Source organism: Liolophura sinensis, chromosome 11 (genome assembly GCF_032854445.1).
Source record: "Liolophura sinensis isolate JHLJ2023 chromosome 11, CUHK_Ljap_v2, whole genome shotgun sequence".
In the NCBI taxonomy this organism is placed as follows: Eukaryota; Metazoa; Mollusca; class Polyplacophora; order Chitonida; family Chitonidae; genus Liolophura; species Liolophura sinensis.
The window spans coordinates 1,105,015-1,127,065 of NC_088305.1; the positions used below are offsets into that span (position 1 = coordinate 1,105,015).

Here is a 22,051-nt window from a genome sequence, read left to right on the forward strand (position 1 = left end):
GCGTCAAATTTCACGCGACCCATTTATCTGGGGGACGCAGGATGCCTTGTACTGAGTGAACTAAATTAAACAGAATAATGGTCTGAGGATCCAGATGGATGCCAGACATCTAATGACATGTGCCCGTGTATATGGTTTCATAGGCTAGCTCTAACTAAACTGACAAACTGCGAAAATTTTTTACGTGTTAAAGCTCCATTTTTGAACTGGACGTCACGTTTCATAGCCAGACACCAAGTCTTGACTGGGTTTTAACCTTTAACAAGGAAAAAGTCGACGTACAAAATCGACGTCGACTTTTGAAATTCGACGTCGAGTGTACACGTCCGTCTACATTATGTAGTTAAGTAAAATTTGGTTGGTCTTACTCATAAATGATATGACGCAAACTCCTCCACATTTAACTTCAGCCACAGCGCTAAAACACCAATTTGTAATATGTTCAAGGTGTTCTGTAAAAGTTCACATTTTTGAGTGGAATGCACTTGCCTGTAATTTTACTATCATCAACGTAGAGTGTCAGTTCTGAGTGACGAACACAAGAAAACGACCAAGTGGACGATGCACCTCTTAAGCCAAATGGAACATAGTGACATATCCTCTTTCTAACTACCAAGTTTACCCTAATTTTTGTAGTTTTTCCCAATTTCAAAAGGGGTCAGTGTTTATACATACTAACGGTAGCGGTAACATAACGGTAGACCTCCAAATTTACGATGCCAACAAAATAACATTAGTGACTTCACGTAATTGTTCTGATCCATATTCTTTACGACATTAGCTAAAAGTCGGTATGTGTTGGTAGGATACGAATCGTTAGAAGAGCTACAGTATATAGTTTCCCCTTCAGACTTTGTCACGTAACAACAGTTTATGTTACACTGACTGTCTGTCCCCTGGAGCTCGCTTTGTCTGGGTCACTGGCTTGTCTTAACCCTCACAGAAAACTAACACTGTCAATTTAGCTTCATATACACAAATAAGAACAAGCACCAGTCTCCTACGATCGAATTCGACTGCCAGAATAGTCTAAAGATGATTCCAGTGTTTCGCTTGGTGGCGCTGTTATTGACCGTTTTCCTCGTGGACTGCCGATATATTTTCCCTCCAGACTCCCAGGAACACGGTTTTCATCATATCCACCAGGCCGTGTTAGACGAAAGCGGTGATTTCCATCTACACTGGGAGCACGACCAGGAGTCCATCATCTTCGAGTGTCAAGTCCGAACGACAGGTTACATCGGACTGGGGTTGTCAACTAAGGGACAGATGAAAGGAGCTGACATCTTTATAGGATGGGTGTCCGATGGGGAGCCGTACGGACTGGTGAGTTAATGTTAAATTTTCAACGGTCATCAAGTTTTACTGACACTCTACGACACGGATATTTCAGTCCCAGCATATATGTCCCGAGTTATTTACATGATACATGCATCGCTCATATACGTGGAAATTTACACGTTCACACATAAAAAGCTAATTAACAACTTTACGAAAGTTCCAGTAAGTGAAATCACGAAGAATTTCATTTCAGATTTCATCATATTATCTGGGTCAGCCAGGGCCAATGAACTCGCTGGCTTGAGCAGTTCTTGCAGCTGCCTTGCTTGCCGCTCAGCTCTTAGATGTTTGAGCATGGGAGCGGGACTCGTTGGTTCGGTGCCAGTATAATGTGACTGGTTGGGATGTTATGTCTGGCCACGGGATCACTCGTCGATCTTAGACTTAAGTGAAAGTTTGAAATCACATTAAAATTGTCGTTTATTATGTTACAAGGTCAAAATTTTGCTTGACAATGTAAACTCTGGGTAAGTTATTGTAGAACAAAGTTCAGCTAAAATAATGGAACGGAACATAAAGTTTAATTATTGAAGTTTTGACTTAACTCTGATCGCTTCGTGATCCCGGGGCCTGGTGTCGTGGACATGATACTTTAGCGGCGACAGCACTGACGCCATGGACTCGTAATGCCACAAGAAGGCACAGTATATCTGCACACACCTAATTACTCTTCGTCCTCATATTACGGAAAAGTATGTGTCTATTACATAGACACATGTGTCTACCAGCTATCTGGCACGGCTGCTATCTCGGCCTATCAACCTGAATGAACAAGTGAAAAGATACTGAAAAAGATTTTGATGTCGCCAACCAAAATTGACTTCCCAGGTACGGCGTCTAAACTAAATAACACAAACTTAGTACTGTATCAGTATATGTTGGTTGTCGATGTCAGCGAACTCAGGTGAGGGCATATGGTTTTCCGCCCCATCGAGATTTTGATTCAAGCTGAATTGACCTTCGTTTTCTTGCAATGCAAACAGGAGTAGTGCGTTGCGAGTTTGCCCATAAAAAGTCACTAACGGTTCCTCACTATGTCATATAGAAGCGCGACGAGTATCAGCGGTATACGTATAGTGCCCGAAAAATTTAGGCTGACACTCGCGAGGTACAGAGTTCAATCCCGACCTCGGACAGGGGTTTTCCTCACTCTCATTGTTCATGTGGCGTCGGTGACAATATAAAGTGATCTCCAATACCCATGAGCCAGGTGGTTCTTGCACAAAGTTTGTGGTGGCTAAGTTGATTATAACTATCATGGGGCTACATGTTAAGAGCGTATGTTGCCATGGTAGTTACAGTCAACTTAGACTACGATTGTTTTGTGAATATGGATTAGTTAATAAACAAATCTGCACTAAAACAGTGATCGGGGATGTAGGACCTCCAGGGTCACATTCTCGTATTTGGCTTCCATTGTTTCCTCGATAGTTTCTTCTGTACCCATCCAGTGTCGTATAATCTCGCACCCAGTGGCCAGTCTGGCAGTGGTAACGTCGAAAAGGAAACGAAAGCAGTCGATACCACTTCATGGTGGCGACATAAATAATCTTGTTATATAGTAATCCTGCAGTGGTAACTGCTCCAAGTAGAGAGTCGTCCGAGTAGGGAGAAGTTCACTCAGAGTGTATAGACGTTATTAATAAAACCACATGTTGCTTCTTTCTACACTGTTTGAAGTTTTTTTCGGAGATTGCTTTCATTATGGTTCAGTGACCAATAGCTGTTAAGCTAATGAGACGCTTTCCCTGCTGAAATCCTGTTCGTATCCAAACTGTTGTCTTCCATTCCTGTCTGTTCATTGGCTGAGATAGTACACGTGTACTGATACCTGCTGGAATCTGACAAGGTATACTAGGGCTTGGATACAGGTAGATGCTGGTGAACACGAAAATATCGCATTAGAGCCTCATCCTATGAAGTCTCGGATATGGCGGCAAAATATTCTATATAAAAAGAACGAAAAATATCTTCTCCTCTTTATAAAGAGGAAAAGCTCCAGATCCTCCCAAACGTTGAAGGGTTTCAATCCACTAACTCGCTTCTTAACCTACCTTTTTCCAAGTTCAGTTTAAGTCTGTAAATCAGGCTGCTGGTCTTTTTTTATCGAACAGGATGGCCATGTGGAGAAGGATTACTGGGTGAGTTTCAGCGAGCATCAGGATTGGCAGATTCTCCACGGAGAAGAAAACAATACCCACACAATCATCCGCTTCCGGCGGAAACTCATCACGTGCGATCCTCGGGATAGGCCAATCACGGTGGGTCTTAATTCTAAGCTATAAGAGGCAATTGTGGGATGAGGGACACTGTCTGTCATTAGCATGCTAGCGCAATCACAATTATTAGGAACGTCTCAGCCCTGTGAGTTCAATTACAGCTCATGCTGGCTTCTTTTTCTGGCAGCACTTGGAAAATTCCACTAGCAACCTGTGGATGGGCGTGGGTTTCCTGTGCATCCTGTTCGATTTCCACCCGCCATAACGACGGCGGCTGTCAAATAAGTGAAATATTCTTGAGTACGGAATAAAACACTAATCAAATTAATAAACAAATTCATTTGTCAAAGTTTGGCGGATCAAATTTAAAGGAATTACAATGAACTGGATAACATCCCCTCGTGTTGTTATTTTTCTTCTTGTTCTTCAATCATGTCTTTTGCCGTGAAGTATATGTAGTCATGTTGCATTCCAACCCAAGTAAGCAGAGAAGGGTGAGGATCTGTTCTGGAAACTATGACTGCAGTGGGAGGGGGGGGAGGGGGGGTATTAGGTATCGTTATTTTGGTAACTATAACCTCTTGTCAATTTACCCCAGCTGGGGTTTTATTCTAACTGTGCATGTAAATGCTTAAATAAGTAGCAAATGACACCCTTCATAGCACCACGGCTTAGCAGAAGCAGACTTAGTTGAATAAGGGATGTGGTGATGTTACTTGCAGTTTATTACACGTCGCTCGTCTAGAATGACTCAAATTGCTGTGTTGTCATCAAACTTAACATACAATCACATTAAAACAATACAAAGGAACAAAATAGTCAGTTACTGCGTTTTTTTTTCAGAATCAGCTATGAATAAAGTGTATTAAAGGGAGCCGTAACCCGACGGCTGATTGGTTAAAATTTGGTATATCAATACTGACGTGTGGCAAGGTGTTTTTCCAACATAATAGCTGTAAAAATGTTGACGCTTGCGTTGATGGAAAGTAATAGTATGATTGGTGGACACCTTTAATCCTTATTTCTTAGAGAGATACGGTACGGGTTATCTTCTCTTGGGGGCAAGGAGACCCGGTCAAACATAATTCCACAAAACACTGTGGTTTACCACCGGAAATGGATCTGCATCACAACGACGAGCCGTCCCACGGCGTGAAGAGCTTGTTGTTGTTGGACTCCCATATGAGAGCATCCGATGTGCCGGCCAATACAGAAACGTTTGAATTCAGGAACCCCAATGTAAGTTCTTATCTGTGCACAGAAACTATGCTCTTATACGAACAGTGTGCAGAATCGATGATGATTGACTAAATAAATATATACATTACCTACAATTGTCGTAAGTCGTGATGGGTGTCGTGAAATTGTCTTCAAGTAAGAACAATAAATACAGAATACGATAGTTTTTTTTCTTGTGTGTTTTTTTTTCTTTTTGATTGTGACGCAACACTAAAGTATGTACATGTGGTAATTAAGTGGTGACGTTTGAATGGAATACATATTTCGTCTTGGGCTGTTGAAGTTTGGTTATAGGTCTAATTGTAGGACCTAGGTTTAATCAGGAATAAAATAGCGGCTCTGTACCGCCTAAGCGGCTAAGTGCTTGCATAAGTATATCGTATCCCCTTGGCATGGTTTAAGTGTAAATCTCAAGTTCAACAAAATAATATCAGCTCTATTCTGTCATGACCATAGCACTGCCCAAATTAATGCCCAATGCTGTTCCATGAAGACGCATTTAAAGATTCATTGATTCCAATGCCGATGTCTTCTGCTTATTTTCAAGAGCTAGCGTTGACTCAATTACGCATTATCTTTTTCACATATAAGATCAGTTTACCTCAGACTCAGACGACATATTGGTGCCAGGCATTTCAACTTCCCAACCTGACCAGGAAACATCACATTATCAAGGTAATGATAACTACAGGAAGCTTAGTTAATTAGTTGTTTTACACTATCAGGTATGGTTTTCTGGTGGCCTGATTTTCACACTGACGCCTTCTTCTCGTTTGAAGAAGATTGAAAATGATTTGTTGTCCTTTTCAGCAAGAAAGCGAACGAATCCGAACTAAGACTAATGTAACATATACTTGTATACCACATCAAGATACTTTTTCGTTTTCAAAAATCAAACAGTTATTTCAAATCGAGATAAAAGTAACTAATAAGCTCCGCCTGGCAGGTTATCACTTTGCCTGCGTTCGTTTGTCTGTTTGTACGCCTGATTGTCATGAACTTTAACCTGGAGACGCGGGGTGGGGGGTATACACAGATTTTGACGACTCTTGGCATGGGCCTTGGGATCTAGGACATTTTGGTCGTGATTAGCGGATCTAGACCTTTTTAAAACAATACTTCACCAGATACAATGTACCGCGTTTCGAGTTCCTAATTCTTTCGTCAGTGAAGGTAAAAAGAGTTCTATTGTATAATGTGACTTGTGAAAAATATTAGTAAAATTTCGTTGACATTAATTTACTTTAAATAACATTTATGATAACATTTAGATGCTCACGTTATATTAAATGTAATCAAATATAGTTGCCCAACGTACCTGACAAGTAACATGGTACAGTAGGACTACTTTTACCTCCGGTGATAAAGGAGTCAGAACTCGAAACTTCCTTATAGGGACATGCACATGTTTCTTTTACCTTGTAAAAGTATTGTGCTTTGTTGGAACTCATTTAGCTGTTGATGACTTTTGAGCTCTCGGATTGCTTTTCAACTGACAATTCTTTTTGAACTGATGAATTTTTTCTCAAGGCTTTTTAGAATTTACGTGCAGCTTACACGACGTTGGTTTTGTGTTTTCTCTGTGCCAGTTTGAACCGATCGTGTCCCCAGAGATGACCGGAGTGGTCCATCACATCATCCTGTACGCCTGTTACCACGATGTGCCCTCTGAGCTGGACGGGTACGGACAATTCTGTGCCTCTGCTAGCATGCCTAAAGTGGTAGGCCAGTGCATCAGTCCTTTGGTGGCGTGGGCCGTAGGTGGACAGGTGAGCATGCATATCTGGAGGAAAGTGGGGTGCTGGCTTAGAGGTTTAAGACGCAGGGCTCGTATTTATCATGTAACATAAGACTTAAAGGATGCATAAAAAGGAACGGTAAAACATCCTGCAAGTCATAAATTATAAGCGGTTATCAAAATTAACAAGAGGAAAAAACTCAAACTGTCAGTGGTACATTGTTCTGCTGTAAAGAATCAGTGTACAAATTTTAAACTTCCAAAATCAAAATACTTTAACTGAAGCTGTGTTTAAATTTTTGACGTCAGTCTCAAGACGCATGATAAATATTGGCCCTGGCTCTCTGCAGCTATCAGACCTTCACCAGTAAGGCTATTTTTTCGACTGTTTCGGTCGTCAAGCGTCATGACGTGAAGTCAAGAGGTTTGTCAGGTACCTACCAAAAGTTGGTGGTTTATATCAGGTACCTGCCAAAAGTTGGTGGTTTATTTCAGGTACCTACCAAAAGTTGGTGGTTTATTTCAGGTACCTGCCAAAAGTTGGTGGTTTATTTCAGGTACCTACCAAAAGTTGGTGGTTTATTTCAGGTACCTACCAAAAGTTGGTGGTTTATTTCAGGTACCTACCAAAAGTTGGTGGTTTATATCAGGTACCTGCCAAAAGTTGGTGGTTTATATCAGGTACCTATCAAAAGTTGGTGGTTTATTTCAGGTACGTATCAAAAGTTGATGGTTTATTTCAGGTACCTGCCAAAAGTTGGTGGTTTATATCAGGTACCTGCCAAAACGTGGTGGTTTATTTCAGGTACCTGCCAAAAGTTGGTTTATTTCAGGTACCTGCCAAAAGTTGGTGGTTTATTTCAGGTACCTGCCAAAAGTTGGTGGTTTATTTCAGGTACCTACCAAAAGTTGGTGGTTTATTTAGGGTACCTGCCAAAAGTTGGTGGTTTATATCAGGTACCTGCCAAAACGTGGTGGTTTATTTCAGGTACCTACCAAAAGTTGGTGGTTTATTTCAGGTACCTACCAAAAGTTGGTGGTTTATTTCAGGTACCTATCAAAAGTTGGTGGTTTATTTAGGGTACCTGCCAAAAGTTGGTGGTTTTTTTCAGGTACCTGCCAAAAGTTGGTGGTTTATTTCAGGTACCTACCAAAAGTTGGTGGTTTATTTCAGGTACCTACCAAAAGTTGGTGGTTTATATCAGGTACCTGCCAAAAGTTGGTGGTTTATTTCAGGTACCTACCAAAAGTTGGTGGTTTATATCAGGTACCTGCCAAAAGTTGGTGGTTTATTTCAGGTACCTACCAAAAGTTGGTGGTTTATTTAGGGTACCTGCCAAAAGTTGGTGGTTTATATCAGGTACCTGCCAAAACGTGGTGGTTTATTTCAGGTACCTGCCAAAAGTTGGTTTATTTCAGGTACCTGCCAAAAGTTGGTGGTTTATTTCAGGTACCTGCCAAAAGTTGGTGGTTTATTTCAGGTACCTACCAAAAGTTGGTGGTTTATATCAGGTACCTGCCAAAACGTGGTGGTTTATTTCAGGTACCTGCCAAAAGTTGGTTTATTTCAGGTACCTGCCAAAAGTTGGTTTATTTCAGGTACCTGCCAAAAGTTGGTGGTTTATATCAGGTGCCTGCCAAAAACGTGGTGGTTTATTTCAGGTACCTGCCAAAAGTTGGTTTATTTCAGGTACCTACCAAAAGTTGGTTTATGTCAGGTACTTGCCAAAAGTTGGTGGTTTACTCTGGGCAGGCGTAGGTTCCATCCACCTCGAGACCTGACCGTCATCATTGAAGTGAAAAAGCCTTGAGTACGGCACCAATCAGTCTATCAAATTTTGGCCTGGACTGGCCAGATACCATCAGGCTTATGTCACACATTGCTTAATGTACACAAAACAAATGCCCTTTATTTTGTGCACATAGACAACTATACTCCAGCTCATTAATTTATTTATTATAAATGCCCTACTCTTCAGAGAGGCTTCATTATCAATTATATCAATTACCAAAATATTTGAAGAATTATCTGGGTTCTTCATATAGCACACAAAACGTAACATACACGTTTTCAGTCCATTTGAAGTGTTCGTTGTGAAACGGCATACCATTACTACATGTAGATTCTGATTAAGCATCTTTTGTCTCATTACACCCAGGCGTTTGTCTTCCCTTTGAATGCTTAAGTCATCTTTTGTCTCATTACACCCAGGCGTTTGTCTTCCCTTTGAATGCTGGGTTTTCCATCGGAATGGAAGATGATCCAACTTTTGTTATCATGGAAACTCACTTTGATAATCCCAAATACCATACACGTAAGTATATAGGAGACAATTATTACTCTGCTACGACATGTTCAATGTCTCCAAAATTGCATGTGCTTTGCATTCAAACTTGTAATATATGTACATGTATATATATAAGTACTGCTAGTAAACAATATAAACATTGAAACAGACATTTTTGGACAAGGCGCCAAACATTCGGGGTCAGTTATCGTAAGACTGATGTTTAAAGCAACGTTCAACACAACCCATGAAAGAAGTAAAAATGTATAAAAAGTTTACAAGCCAAGGAGTTTTCCAAAAACACAAGGAATGGTTTAAGCGTATGAATGTCAGAACAGACTTTCGTATACCAGGTCATTAATTCCCAAGACGACGTATAACACAAACGACCAAAGAACTAAGTCAGTATCGTATGTAAAGTAAGAAAATAGGCCGAACTCATGCAAAGAGGAGCAGTCGAAAGTTTTCAATGATGTTGGAATGACGCAACGCATGTTCTAGGGATTGAGTGAAGTCAGTATTCAAATCGTGTACCATGCTGGAATATCAGTTGTCGATAATAAAACATGTACCTCAGTTGCATCGTGATTACAACGGTTCATATATCCAAAGTGGCGATCTAATTTAAAACGATGACTGTAGTACCCCTAGCCCAGGATTAAGTGCAATTAGACACAATCATGAAGCAGAGCGCCAGAGACTCTTGACAAAGCTTTCACAAAGCTTCTTGCTTGAAGAAATGGTCATGTCTCTTGTATCGGAAATGTTTCATCTCTGCATCATGCTGAGTTATTGCCAAAACGCGTTGTGGCAATGCAACTAAAAAAGTCTGCGAAAGTTCTATACAGATATGGCGTTTTCATGAAAGAAACTAATGGTCTTTCCTTTGAATACGCAATACGTAAATGTACATAAACAGAAGGAGAGTTAAATCGGGATGACATGATGGCATGGAAAGCTTCCAACAAGGCTCAACATGATGGCATGGAAAGCTTCCAACAAGGCTCAACATGATGGCATGGAAAGCTTCCACAAGGCTCAACATGATGGCATGGAAAGCTTCCAACAAGGCTCAACATGATGGCATGGAAAGCTTCCAACAAGGCTCAACATGATGGCATGGAAAGCTTCCAACAAGGCTCAACATGATGGCTTGGAAAGCTTCCAACAAGGCTCAACATGATGGCATGGAAAGCTTCCAACAAGGCTCAACATGATGGCATGGAAAGCATCCAACAAGGCTCAACATGATGGCATGGAAAGCTTCCAACAAGGCTCAACATGATGGCATGGAAAGCTTCCAACAAGGCTCAACATGATGGCATGGAAAGCTTCCAGCTAGTGAGCGTGGGGAGCAAGTCTCAGCACGATAGCATGGAAAACATCCAACTAGTGAGCGGGGGACCAAGGCTCAGCATGATGGCATGGAAAGCATCCACCAATGAGCGTGGGGACCAAGGCTCAGCTTGATGGCATGAAAACCATCCAACTAGTGAGCGTGGACCAAGGCTCAGCACAATGGCATCGAAAGCATCAAACTAGTGAGCCGGGGGACCAAGGCTCTGCATGATGGCATGGAAAGCATCCAACTAGTGAGTGTGTGTGTGTGTGTGTGTGGGGGGGGGGGGGGGGGGGGGCGGGGGTCAAAGCTGAGCATGATGGCATGGGAAGCATCCAACTAGTGAGCGAGGGGACCAAGGCTCAGCTCGATGTCCATGGAAGCATCCAACTAGTGAGCGTGGACCAAGGCTCAGCATGATGGCTTGGAAAGCATTCAACTAGTGAGTGGGGGACCAAGGCTCTGCATGATGGCATGGAAAGCATCCAACTGGTCCGCGGTGGGGGGGGGGGGGGGGGGGCAATGCTTAGTTCCGTGTTAAATGCAATCAAAAACATAACATCTGTTCATTTTAACATAATATCTGGTATATCATAATGTCTATCCAAAATGGCAAACTTTACTCAGTTGGCTACATTAAAAAAATTAATCTGTTAACTTTAACAGAAATTCTGTTGTCTGAGTGATGGTGGAGTGCATTCTGTTGTCTGAGTGATGGTGGAGTGCATTCTGTTGTAATAGCATAATAATGGGTCATATTCAACATAATATCCTGTTAATCTAATTCAGCCTTTATGTGGGAGAAGCAAAATATGTGTGTTGCATTTAACACAATAATCTGCTGTGTTGACAGAACTGTATACTGCTGTTATGACAACGGAATACATTCTAGCATCACTCAGACGACAGACATCCTGTTTAAGCTAACAGGTAATGTTTCTGTAGTGCATGTCATTCCTAACATTTTGAAATTGACTGTGTTAATTGGTACTTAAGCATGTGATGCTCATCATGCTTGGATAGGGCAAGCGTTGTGCGACCAGGTGTCCCTATAATGCGGATATACATGTGATAGCTGGTGTCTTCTGCCAGGTGCCCCAATACTGTGGATATACACATGATAGCTGGTGTCTTCTGCCAGGTGTCCCGATACTGCGGATATACACGTGATAGCTGGTGCCTTCGGCCAGGTGACCCTATACTGTGGATATACACGTGATAGCTGGTGTCTTCTGCCAGGTGTCCCGATACTGCGGATATACTCGTGATAGCTGGTGCCTTCGGACAGTTGCCCCAATACTGTGGATATACACGTGATAGTTAGCCTCTTCGGCCAGGTGCCACTGTACCTTGTCGCGTTACACCTGGTGTATTCGGCATAGCTTTTCTGTGAGGCAGCACCACAAATTCTGTACACATATCCTTATTTGGACAGACTCCACCACTGTCGTTACGTGTGCAAATCTAAGGGCGACTTTAATCCATAAGAAAATGAACACATGACAATTCTACACTTGGACATCCCATTAACATTGTACAAACTGCTAAGAATTGCCATTTATTTTACCATTAATTCTGTGCCTCTGTTGTTCTTTTTCCCTCAGATCTGATTGACAACTCTGGGATTCGGATTTACTATACATCCAGTCTTCGTCCGCATGATGCCGGTCTAATGGCAGCTGGACACGAGATGACGCCGTACATGATCATACCGCCAGGCCAGAAAGACTTCCGGGTCAGGGGTTACTGCGCTAAGGAATGTCTGAACGAAGTAAGATCCATAAAACGTACAACTCTTGGGGGGACTCTTTTTTCCATTTTCGGTGTATTTTTATCTAATTCTTTAGTTTGTATGGGGTGTAAAAACCATTACTCTCAAACCTGTGTTGTTGGGGAGTTTCGAATTTGAACTCTTTTATCGATGAAGGTAAAAAAAAAGTCCTACTATGTCATCTGACCTGTGACAAATGTTAGGCAATTATTGCTGGATCTCATCTACTATAACATGGGCGTCTGAAAAAAGTTTCGCAAAAAGTTGTTTAGAGTAGACAAACACTGGATAAAATTGAGGACCTGAACGTTTCATGCGATAAATGTTCTTCTCTATCCAAAGAGTGTAAAATACGATTGGTTGTAAATCGTGTGACCCTTTGGCTAATGAAAAATGACAAAATGATTAGAATCCATGTGTTTTTATGATAACACACTTGCATTTCTATCATCACTGGTTCTGGTGTGAAACAATAGCTTGACAAGTATGGTTCTGGAGTAAACAGAGTTGAAATTACTCAATAAAAACGTCCTTTGGTATCTGTCAAATCGTATTACGTCAAAATCGGGTGAATGAATCTGCCGTAAGCCTAGATGACAGCCTGAACCCTTCTCCTCATACCACTTTGTCAGCCTCCTGATGCTCTGGAGGGATGTCGTTGCCGTTCTTCGTGCAAAACAGCTTTGAATTAGGCCAGACCATGTACCATGCTGGCATGTGGTATGACGAGAAGGGGTAAGGCTAGCTCCACGAGTGAAGCTGACAGCAGATTTAACAATGTACCACCGTGCTAAGCTGCAAGGTAAGCTCCACGCACTCCCGGATTGATCTCAGAGGAGCTCGCTTTTCTTAAGTATTAAATGTTAAATAAAACCCTGACCTTGTAGATTTATGCATCGACGACAGATAAATCATGTCTGCATACAGCTGATGTCACTTAAGTTTTATGTTTTATGTTCCGATCAATGGGTAGAGTGAATCCTTGGTGTTTTAACAAAACCTCTTCGCTTCGGTATACATCCGCCATTTTTGTACTCTCAGTGCTAGTGATGAACAAAACGACAAAAAACACTTTGTACATAATGACTTGTTCACAAGCTTTCGGAAGAGACTTCTCCCATCATCAGATGTAGTGGTAGCTTTCGGAAGAGACTTCTCCCATCATCAGATGTAGTGGTAGCTTCCGGAAGAGACTTCTCCCATCATCAGATGTAGTGGCAGCTTTCGGAAGAGACTTCTCCCATCATCAGATGTAGTGGCGGCTTTCGGAAGAGACTTCTCCCATCATCAAATGTAGTGGCGGCTTTCGGAAGAGACTTCTACCATCATCAGATGTAGTGGCAGCTTTCGGAAGAGACTTCTCCCATCATCAGATGTAGTGGCAGCTTTCGGAAGAGACTTCTCCCATCATCAGATGTAGTGGCGGCTTTCGGAAGAGACTTCTTCCGTCATCAGATGTAGTGGCAGCTTTCGGAAGAGACTTCTCCCATCATCAGATGTAGTGGCAGCTTTCGGAAGAGACTTCTTCCGTCATCAGATGTAGTGGCAGCTTTCGGAAGAGACTTCTCCCATCATCAGATGTAGTGGCGGCTTTCGGAAGAGACTTCTCCCATCATCAGATGTAGTGGTAGCTTCCGGAAGAGACTTCTACCATCATCAGATGTAGTGGCAGCTTTCGGAAGAGACTTCTCCCATCATCAGATGTAGTGGCAGCTTTCGGAAGAGACTTCTCCCATCATCAGATGTAGTGGCGGCTTTCGGAAAAGACTTCTCCCATCATCAGATGTAGTGGCGGCTTTCGGAAGAGACTTCTCCCATCATCAGATGTAGTGGCGGCTTTCGGAAGAGACTTCTCCCATCATCAGATGTAGTGGTAGCTTTCGGAAGAGACTTCTCCCATCATCAGATGTAGTGGCAGCTTTCGGAAGAGACTTCTCCCATCATCAGATGTAGTGGCAGCTTTCGGAAGAGACTTCTCCCATCATCAGGTGTAGTGGCGGCTTTCGGAAGAGACCTCTCCCATCATCAGATGTAGTGGCAGCTTTCGGAAGAGACTTCTCCCATCATCAGATGTAGTGGCGGCTTTTGGAAGACTTCTCCCATCATCCGGTGTAGTGGCGGCTTTCGGAAGAGCCTTCTCCCATCATCAGGTGTAGTGGCAGCTTTCGGAAGAGACTTCTCCCATCATCAGATGTAGTGGCAGCTTTCGGAAGAGACTTCTCCCATCATCAGATGTAGTGGCAGCTTTCGGAAGAGACTTCTCCCATCATCAGATGTAGTGGCGGCTTTCGGAAGAGACTTCTCCCATCATCAGATGTAGTGGCGGCTTTCGGAAGAGACTTCTCCCATCATCAGATGTAGTGGCAGCTTTCGGAAGAGACTTCTCCCATCATCAGATGTAGTGGCAGCTTTCGGAAGAGACTTCTCCCATCATCAGATGTAGTGGCAGCTTTCGGAAGAGACTTCTCCCATCATCAGGTGTAGTGGCGGCTTTCGGAAGAGACCTTTCCCATCATCAGATGTAGTGGCAGCTTTCGGAAGAGACTTCTCCCATCATCAGATGTAGTGGCGGCTTTTGGAAGACTTCTCCCATCATCCGGTGTAGTGGCGGCTTTCGGAAGAGCCTTCTCCCATCATCAGGTGTAGTGGCGGCTTTCGGAAGAGACTTCTCCCATCATCAGATGTAGTGGCAGCTTTCGGAAGAGACTTCTCCCGTCATCAGATGTAGTGGCAGCTTTCGGAAGAGACTTCTCCCATCATCAGATGTAGTGGCAGCTTTCGGAAGAGACTTCTCCCATCATCAGATGTAGTGGCAGCTTTTATCCCATCATCAGATGTAGTGGCAGCTTTCGGAAGAGACTTCTCCCATCATCAGATGTAGTGGCAAATTTCAAAGGGGAAGTGACAGCACATACTGATGTTACATGATAATATATACAGCTTGGAAATGGGAAAAACACGTAAAAGCATTCAACTCAGCTATAGTCACCCAGGTGAAACAATAACACAGGGTTTACAATTCAGAGTGCAAAAGAAAAATAAAGGTATGCAGAGAAAAAGGAAACAAAAATTTATGTTGGTCAGTTTTGTGTACATTGTGTAGAAGAAAATCACTAGAAGCTTGAGGCCTTTTTAGAAGCATACACTGACTTCTAAGCAGTGAAAGATTTAGCCACATTAGTGCAGCTAGGGTGACACTGTTCACTGGGACTTATTTCCTCAGCCGTTTTGCATCCTGATCCATTTTTTTCGGCATTTGGACACCATTTAATGAGTATCCTTCCGATACAATTAAATTATGAAGTCTAGTTCTGGTTGATATCATAATACCCTTCCCCTGACATTTATTTATTTATTTGGGGGGATGTCACAGCCACTTTTAACGTGAATCACGGATTACGTATTCAAACTGAAAAAAATCACCTTCTACCACAAACTTGTCTGTAGAAGCAGAGACTTGACGTCTGTACCCTTCCTTTTTTAGGTTCTAAAGCAGCAGTCAGGAGGCATTAAGGCTGTAGGCGTCCTTCTTCATTCGTACATGTTAGGCACAGGCGTTCAGACCAGACATTTTCGTGGTGAAACAGAGTTGCCTGCCTTGGCTTCTGATATGGCTTACGACTACAATTACCAGGAGGGGCGCTATATACCCCAGGAGGTCACCATACTTCCGGTAAGTGTTTTTTTTGATTTGTTGTAACTATGGTAACTATGGACAGTGTTTACAGACTCGGACCTCAGACAAAGGTAACACTTAGCTACTACTGCTTGGTACGTTGTCCACTGATCGTAATCTTTTTCCCCTTGTTATTGGTAAGTGGAATATTCCGTCAAATATTGTTCCGCCAGTAAGACTCGTTTGAAATCACAACCAAAACATGTTCACAAAAAAGGAGGTCAAGAAAAGTAGTAAAATTTATTAATGAAGAAGTACTGGGATAAAGTACGGACATTTGTTAGATTGACTATTTTCATCAACCTATCAAATGTCAGGTGCTTGGCCTAGCAATATACATCCTTTAGTTTCGGGTAAAGCGGAATTAGATACAGTCATGAAGCAGAGCGCCAGATGCTCTGTACGCTCTGCCCGTATTTACTTACAAGAGAAGAGGCCTTTTGTCAATTTCCACAGCATCATTTCCCATGTCTTTAAGCAACATGGCATATAATAATAAACGAATAATACATAAATTGTTACGCAGGCGTAAACTTCTTTCAGGATTCTGGCATGAGTGTCTGAGAATGCACATTTGTATGAATCTCATTTCAAAGTTTATTTGTCCACTGATTATCTGATGCTCGACTTATTGACTTCACACGTGTGTTTTGCGTATCCAAATTAGGTAGCAGTTTCTTCACAAAGAGTCATGGGACTAGTTATCACTGAGGTATAATGATTCGCATTTTCATGTTTAATCAACCCAGTTGTAATTGCATGCTATACAACGACGATCGAAGATAAGGCTGAACACCCATAGCAAGTGTTGCTTTGAAATTCAAAAATTTTGCCTAATTTTACTTGTTGCTGTTTTACACCCCTGTCTGATATTATTCTGTATAAATACCGTCATTTAAACATTTGACAAGTGACACACTTTGCAGCTGTTTTGCGATTGGTCTCAAACTTTGCAAAAGTAGGCCCTGTTATTGTCTTTTTTTCCTTTTTAATTTTAATTTCTTTTCTTTACAATAAGAGTAAAATGCTGCATGAATATTGCTTCATTTACCACGCATTCGTTTCCGTCCATGTATGGCGTTTATGATTTATATTGTTTTTGCCACCAGGGGGATTCATTAATGACAGAATGTACGTATGATTCAAGGAACAGAACCAACATCACAGTGGTAAGACTCTTGTTTTCTGTCAGCGTATAAATCAGGAGGAAGTTAGCGTGCTAGCGCGGAGAAATGGGCAAGGAAACTCACACCAATGCGGTCGCTTTGAGTTCGAGTCCAACTCAGGCTTTCGTCCTCTCTGCTCGTACGTTGGAAGATTTTCTAGCAACCTGCGGATGATCGTGGATTTCCCTCGGGCTCTGCCCGGTTTCCTCTCAAAATAATGCTGGCCGCCGTCGTACGATTGAAACATTGTTTTACGTACGGCGTAAAACACCAATCAGATTTTACCTTCAATCTGACCAAAATACTGACTATCGACCGTTTAGCGATGTGTCGCCCCCGATATTCATGACTCCATTTTCACCGTTTCCGAAGTTTTACCTTTGCAAAGTCTAGCGTACATGTGATGTGACAGAAAGGTTGTTGAGATCGACTATTAACCCCATGAAACAAAGGAACAGTATGGAATGGCCTATGTTAGTATTGTGAATTATAATGGTTATGGAGACTTCTCTTGGACTGGCCTCCTCGAGTCAGTTGTGATAATGGGCTCTATACATTGCAGATCTGGCATTAATGAGAAATGCGTATTTGTTGGCAATTCCAGGGCGGTATGTCCATGAGAGATGAGATGTGCATGAGTTACATCCTGTATTACCCCAAAGTACCTCTGACGTTTTGCACCAGCAGCCCGAAAGTCACTGACGTCATCAAAGTTAGCGAGGTATCCTCGGTCTACTGGGGGTAAATCTCTCCTCTCGATTGGTTTATTTATTTACTTATTTATTTATTTATTCATTTTATTTTTTTATTTATTTATTTTATTTGTTTATTTAAACTTCTTTATGATGGCGCTTTCGAATTTTTCAGCGTCTTCGAGTTTGCTTACTTGAAACAACATCACAAAGATAAAACAATATGCTTTCAAACGTCATGTGTGATACTTTATGTCGATGTGTAGATACTTCTGTTCTGGGGCAGTTTTTTTCTTTCAATTCTTCATTAGGTTGCTTCTAGTTTTATTTTTCAACGGATACATGTGGCATACCATGTGCAAGTACAGCAAAAAAAACACTCCCCAGCTTTCTTCCTATGCTATTAAATTGACTTTAAACTGCTGACTTCCTAAGGTCCCAGTCCGTCAGCCCGAGAGTTAAGTATCCCTGCTGCGGTCACGTCTATAGTTATAGTTGTCACAACAACGTTGGCGGGGGTGGGGTATAGTCTGAAACAGTTGCTCTCAGCTGGTCCTGCGTTCCCATAGCTCTAATAGATTCTTGTATGCTACATGTGTGCCTATAATTATGGCAGATATATCACGTAGACTTCCATACAACCGACTCTAATAGACTCTGGTATGTTACATGTATGCCTATGATTATGGCAGATATATCATGTCGACTTTCATACAACCGACTCTAATAGACTCTTGTATGCTACATGTATGCCTGTGATTATGGCAGATTTAACACGTAGACTTTCACACAACCGACTCTAATAGACTCTTGTATGCTACATGTAAGCCTATGATTATGGCAGATATATCACATAGGCTACCATACAACTGACTCTAATAGACTCTTGTATGCTACATGTATGCCTATGATTATGGCAGATATATCACATAGACTTTCATACAGCCGACTCTAATAGACTCTTGTATGCTACATGTATGCCTATGATTATGGCAGATATATCACGTAGACTTCCATACAACCGACTCTAATAGACCCTTGTATGCTACATGTATGCCTATGATTATGGCAGATATATCATGTCGACTTTCATACAACTGACTCTAATAGACTCTTGTATGCTACATGTATGCCTATGATTATGGCAGATATATCACGTAGACTTCCATACAACTGACTCTAATAGACTCTTGTATGCTACATGTATGCCTATGATTATGGCAGATATATCACATAGACTTCCATACAACTGACTCTAATAGACTCTTGTATGCTACATGTATGCCTATGATTATGGCAGATATATCACGTAGACTTCCATACAACCGACTTTAATAGACTCTGGTATGCTACATGTATGCCTGTGATTTCTTTAATGAACTTCTTCATTAACATGATGTCTGTATTTTTACAGCCCGGACATCGTTGTTTTCCCCAAGTCCTACCAAGGCTTAACACTTGTGCAGGCAATGAACGATGTTGACTGGTCAAACCCAGACATAGTCCAGAGATATACACGGGATATAAGCGGCTCCGAAATCATCGCCAGATGTCTTTATTGTAATAATAACGGAACGTATCAGGTAGCTTGCTTTTGTTGTTTCATCACGAAATAAACCCAAATTAAAATACATGTTTAATTTCCAAATCAAAATTTAATGTAAATGTATTTTGGTTTATCAGTGACCAACAACTATTTTGCAGGGCCCAGTTTTTGTAAAGTGTATTAGCTAATACTGATTTTAAGTCATATTTTATATAAAATTTTTAGCCAAACTCAGCATCTAGTGCAGTTCTCTGAAGTCCAAGTATAACAACAGCAGTTTTAGTTAATCTGTATTATAATGTTATACATTTCTGGGCTAAGTACAGAATTGAAAAATTGGCGTAAATCTAATCTGGTATTAAATCTTAAACCAATTTTGAACAACCCGGCCCTGATGTAAGAAATGTCCTTTAGCGCGCGATGGCTATTCTCTCAAAATACCAGACTGTCTGGCCTTACCCATCGTCGAGCTAACAGTCTGGTAGAGGAACATTTGGAAGGAATGAAATGATGAAACATCAACACATAATTATTCAAACCGATAGTTTCCAGAAATCCAGATTGACAACAAACTCGCATAACAGTTTGATTGCGGTATGGGACAGGGCAGTCAGACTTTACAGACGTACTTGCTTCAAAATTCTTTGTATACTATTTTATTCTCCCTTTTCAACTGTTTGTCAGCCACAATGAAAGCATCATAAGACCGTGTGAGGTTTTTTTTTTTGAAAGAAATAAATGAATTTCTGAGTCGTTTTACTCTTTAAACATCTCTACATTTTGCGGGGTGGGTGGAAATTATACATTCATGTGATAAATTCTCTGTTAATTCTTTATCCGAAATGACCAACTTTTGCTCAGCTGTGTAACGGCATTAGATAATCCTTCCACCGGTACTTTTTTTTTCAAAGCGGAAACTGGAGCAGAAATCAAGAACAAATCTAGTACCTGTACTCTTATGTGTGTCTCTAGATTTAGTCTGATAATCCAGAGATGGCCCTCAAAGAATAATTTACCGCTATATTATTTGAAATGGACAAACATTCGTGTACGTTTTATGACCAAAATGGAAATAAATTCCTTATATGCATCTTGAATTTCAGACAGACAGAAATCTAGTCCGGACTACGCCCGTCAAGCAGCCGTACCGTCCCCAGGGTGATGTCTGCTCGCATGCTTCATCCATTCATGAAATGCCCAAATGGATTGTACTATGGACCTTGTTGTCTTTGTTCTCATGAGATAATGTTAGATTAGTACCTTCTTATTCATCGTATACAACAATAATACCCAACTGAAGAGGTTTGAAAGCAACACGATATTCAGCTCTAGTCTGTCCGTGGTTTATTTGTGGTCGGTAGTCGAACTGAGAAAAGGAAAGGGAAAGTGAATTTTTAAAAAATATTCTAGGGGAGTGATCACCATGTGTACAAACCACGTTCAGAAGGTTGAATGCTCGAAGCCAGCTACGTGTGCGCTAGAGGTGAGCCTGTGGCTTGCGCCCGAAAACCTTCAGTCAGGTCAGTTCAGCGTGCTTCTGGACGATAACCATGGTGTGGATAGGAAACCATATACCTACATGTATGTGAACACGTGTTTAGGCGTACTCAAAGCGGTGTTCATTTTGTTTACCAAGGAACAATAGAAACATACGACCACTGGCTGTGTACACATATTTTACAGACTGAAGTGCATAGGGATTTTAAGGTATGCATGATAGCAAGCGCGATAGTCTGTGCCACCATCAGTTACTGTATGTACGTCCTGTGTACATAGAGTATAGACGCAGGCCTAATTTTTATGCTATCCAGGCTGTGGGATGATTTTACGACCGCTGGCGTTCCATGGCGGGAAATTCATTGATAGTTCGACAATCTCTACATGCTGTGTGTACATCGTCCAGTTTTCTGTTGGTACTTCATTCAGTTAAAATCTGTTATAGTCAAGGTGACATTTTATGCAACTGTTTTCACATTTATCCTCATGCTTGTAATGAATGTAATTTGGTCTGGCCTAAGAGCATAACGGATGTGTACATTTGTCTACGGTATACCGGTACTCCGTTCCAGTGAATGCAGGTTTTATGTGCAGTTTTGTTTACGGTATGCAGGTGCTCTGTTTCTTTGAATGCAGGTTTTTAAGCGCAGGTTTGTCAACAGTATGGTGCACCGGTGCTCTGTTCCATCGAATGCCGCTTTTCATGCCCAGTTTTGTCTACAGTACGGTGTACCAGTGCTATGTTTAATCGAATGCAGGGTTTCATGCGCAGTTTTGTCTGCAGCACGGTATACCTGTGCTGGTTCCATCGAATGCAGGTTTTTAGGCGCAGGTTTGTCTACAGTACGGTATACCGGTACTCTGTTCCATCGAATGCAGGCTTTTAGGGACAGTTTGGTCTGCACTATGGTGCACCGTTCCTCTGTTCCTTCGGGTGCAGGTGTTCAGGTGCAGTTTTGTCTGTAGTATGGCGCACGGGTGCTCTGTTCCATCGAATTCTGGTTTTTATTCGCAGGTTTGTCTGCAGTGTGATGAACCGGTGCTCTATTATATGGCATGCTGGTTTTTAGGGGCAGTTTTGTCTACAGTATAGTGTACTGGTGTCTGTTCCATCGCATGCTGGTTTTTAGGGGCAGTTTTGTCTACAGTATAGTGTACCGGTGTCTGTTCCATCGCATGCTGGTTTTTAGGGGCAGTTTTGTCTACAATATGGTGTACCGGTGCTCTGTTCCATCGAATGCTGGTTTTTAGGGGCAGTTTTGTCTACAGTATAGTGTACCGGTGTCTGTTCCATCGCATGCTGGTTTTTAGGGGCAGGTTTGTCTACAGTATGGTGTACCAGTGCTCTGTTCCATCGAATGCAGTTTCCTGTACAGTACCATGTACCGTTCTTCTTTTCCATCAAATGCAGGTTTTTTATGTGCAGTTTTTTTCTACAGTATGGTGTACGGGTACTCTGTTCCATCGAATGAAGGGTTTTATGTCTAGTTTTGTCTGCAGGATGTTGTACCGGTACTCTGTTCCATCGATTGCAGGCCT

General features: G+C 41.8%; 1 protein-coding gene across 1 annotated transcript; it reads left to right on the top strand.

Moving 5' to 3' along the window:
• Positions 1 to 935: 935 nt before the first annotated feature.
• Positions 936 to 21,700, top strand: LOC135477733 (DBH-like monooxygenase protein 1). Its single transcript, XM_064757928.1, has 12 exons — positions 936 to 1,326; positions 3,456 to 3,602; positions 4,590 to 4,799; positions 5,391 to 5,474; positions 6,389 to 6,568; positions 8,750 to 8,852; positions 11,769 to 11,935; positions 15,420 to 15,608; positions 16,721 to 16,780; positions 17,382 to 17,518; positions 18,884 to 19,052; positions 20,119 to 21,700. Exons 1-12 carry the CDS (start codon positions 1,036 to 1,038, stop codon positions 20,254 to 20,256), a joined length of 1,875 nt encoding a protein of 624 aa, XP_064613998.1. The 5' UTR covers positions 936 to 1,035; the 3' UTR covers positions 20,257 to 21,700.
• The last annotated feature ends 351 nt before the right edge of the window (positions 21,701 to 22,051 follow it).

Excerpts from the sequence above, each read along its gene's own strand:
- LOC135477733 (XM_064757928.1), top strand. The coding sequence starts at position 1,036 with ATGATTCCAGTGTTTCGCTTGGTGGCGCTGTTATTGACCGTTTTCCTC. Across the intron at positions 1,327-3,455 it reads ATGGGGAGCCGTACGGACTG|GATGGCCATGTGGAGAAGGA; the intron begins GTGAGTTAATGT and ends TTTATCGAACAG. Across the intron at positions 8,853-11,768 it reads TAATCCCAAATACCATACAC|ATCTGATTGACAACTCTGGG; the intron begins GTAAGTATATAG and ends TTTTTCCCTCAG.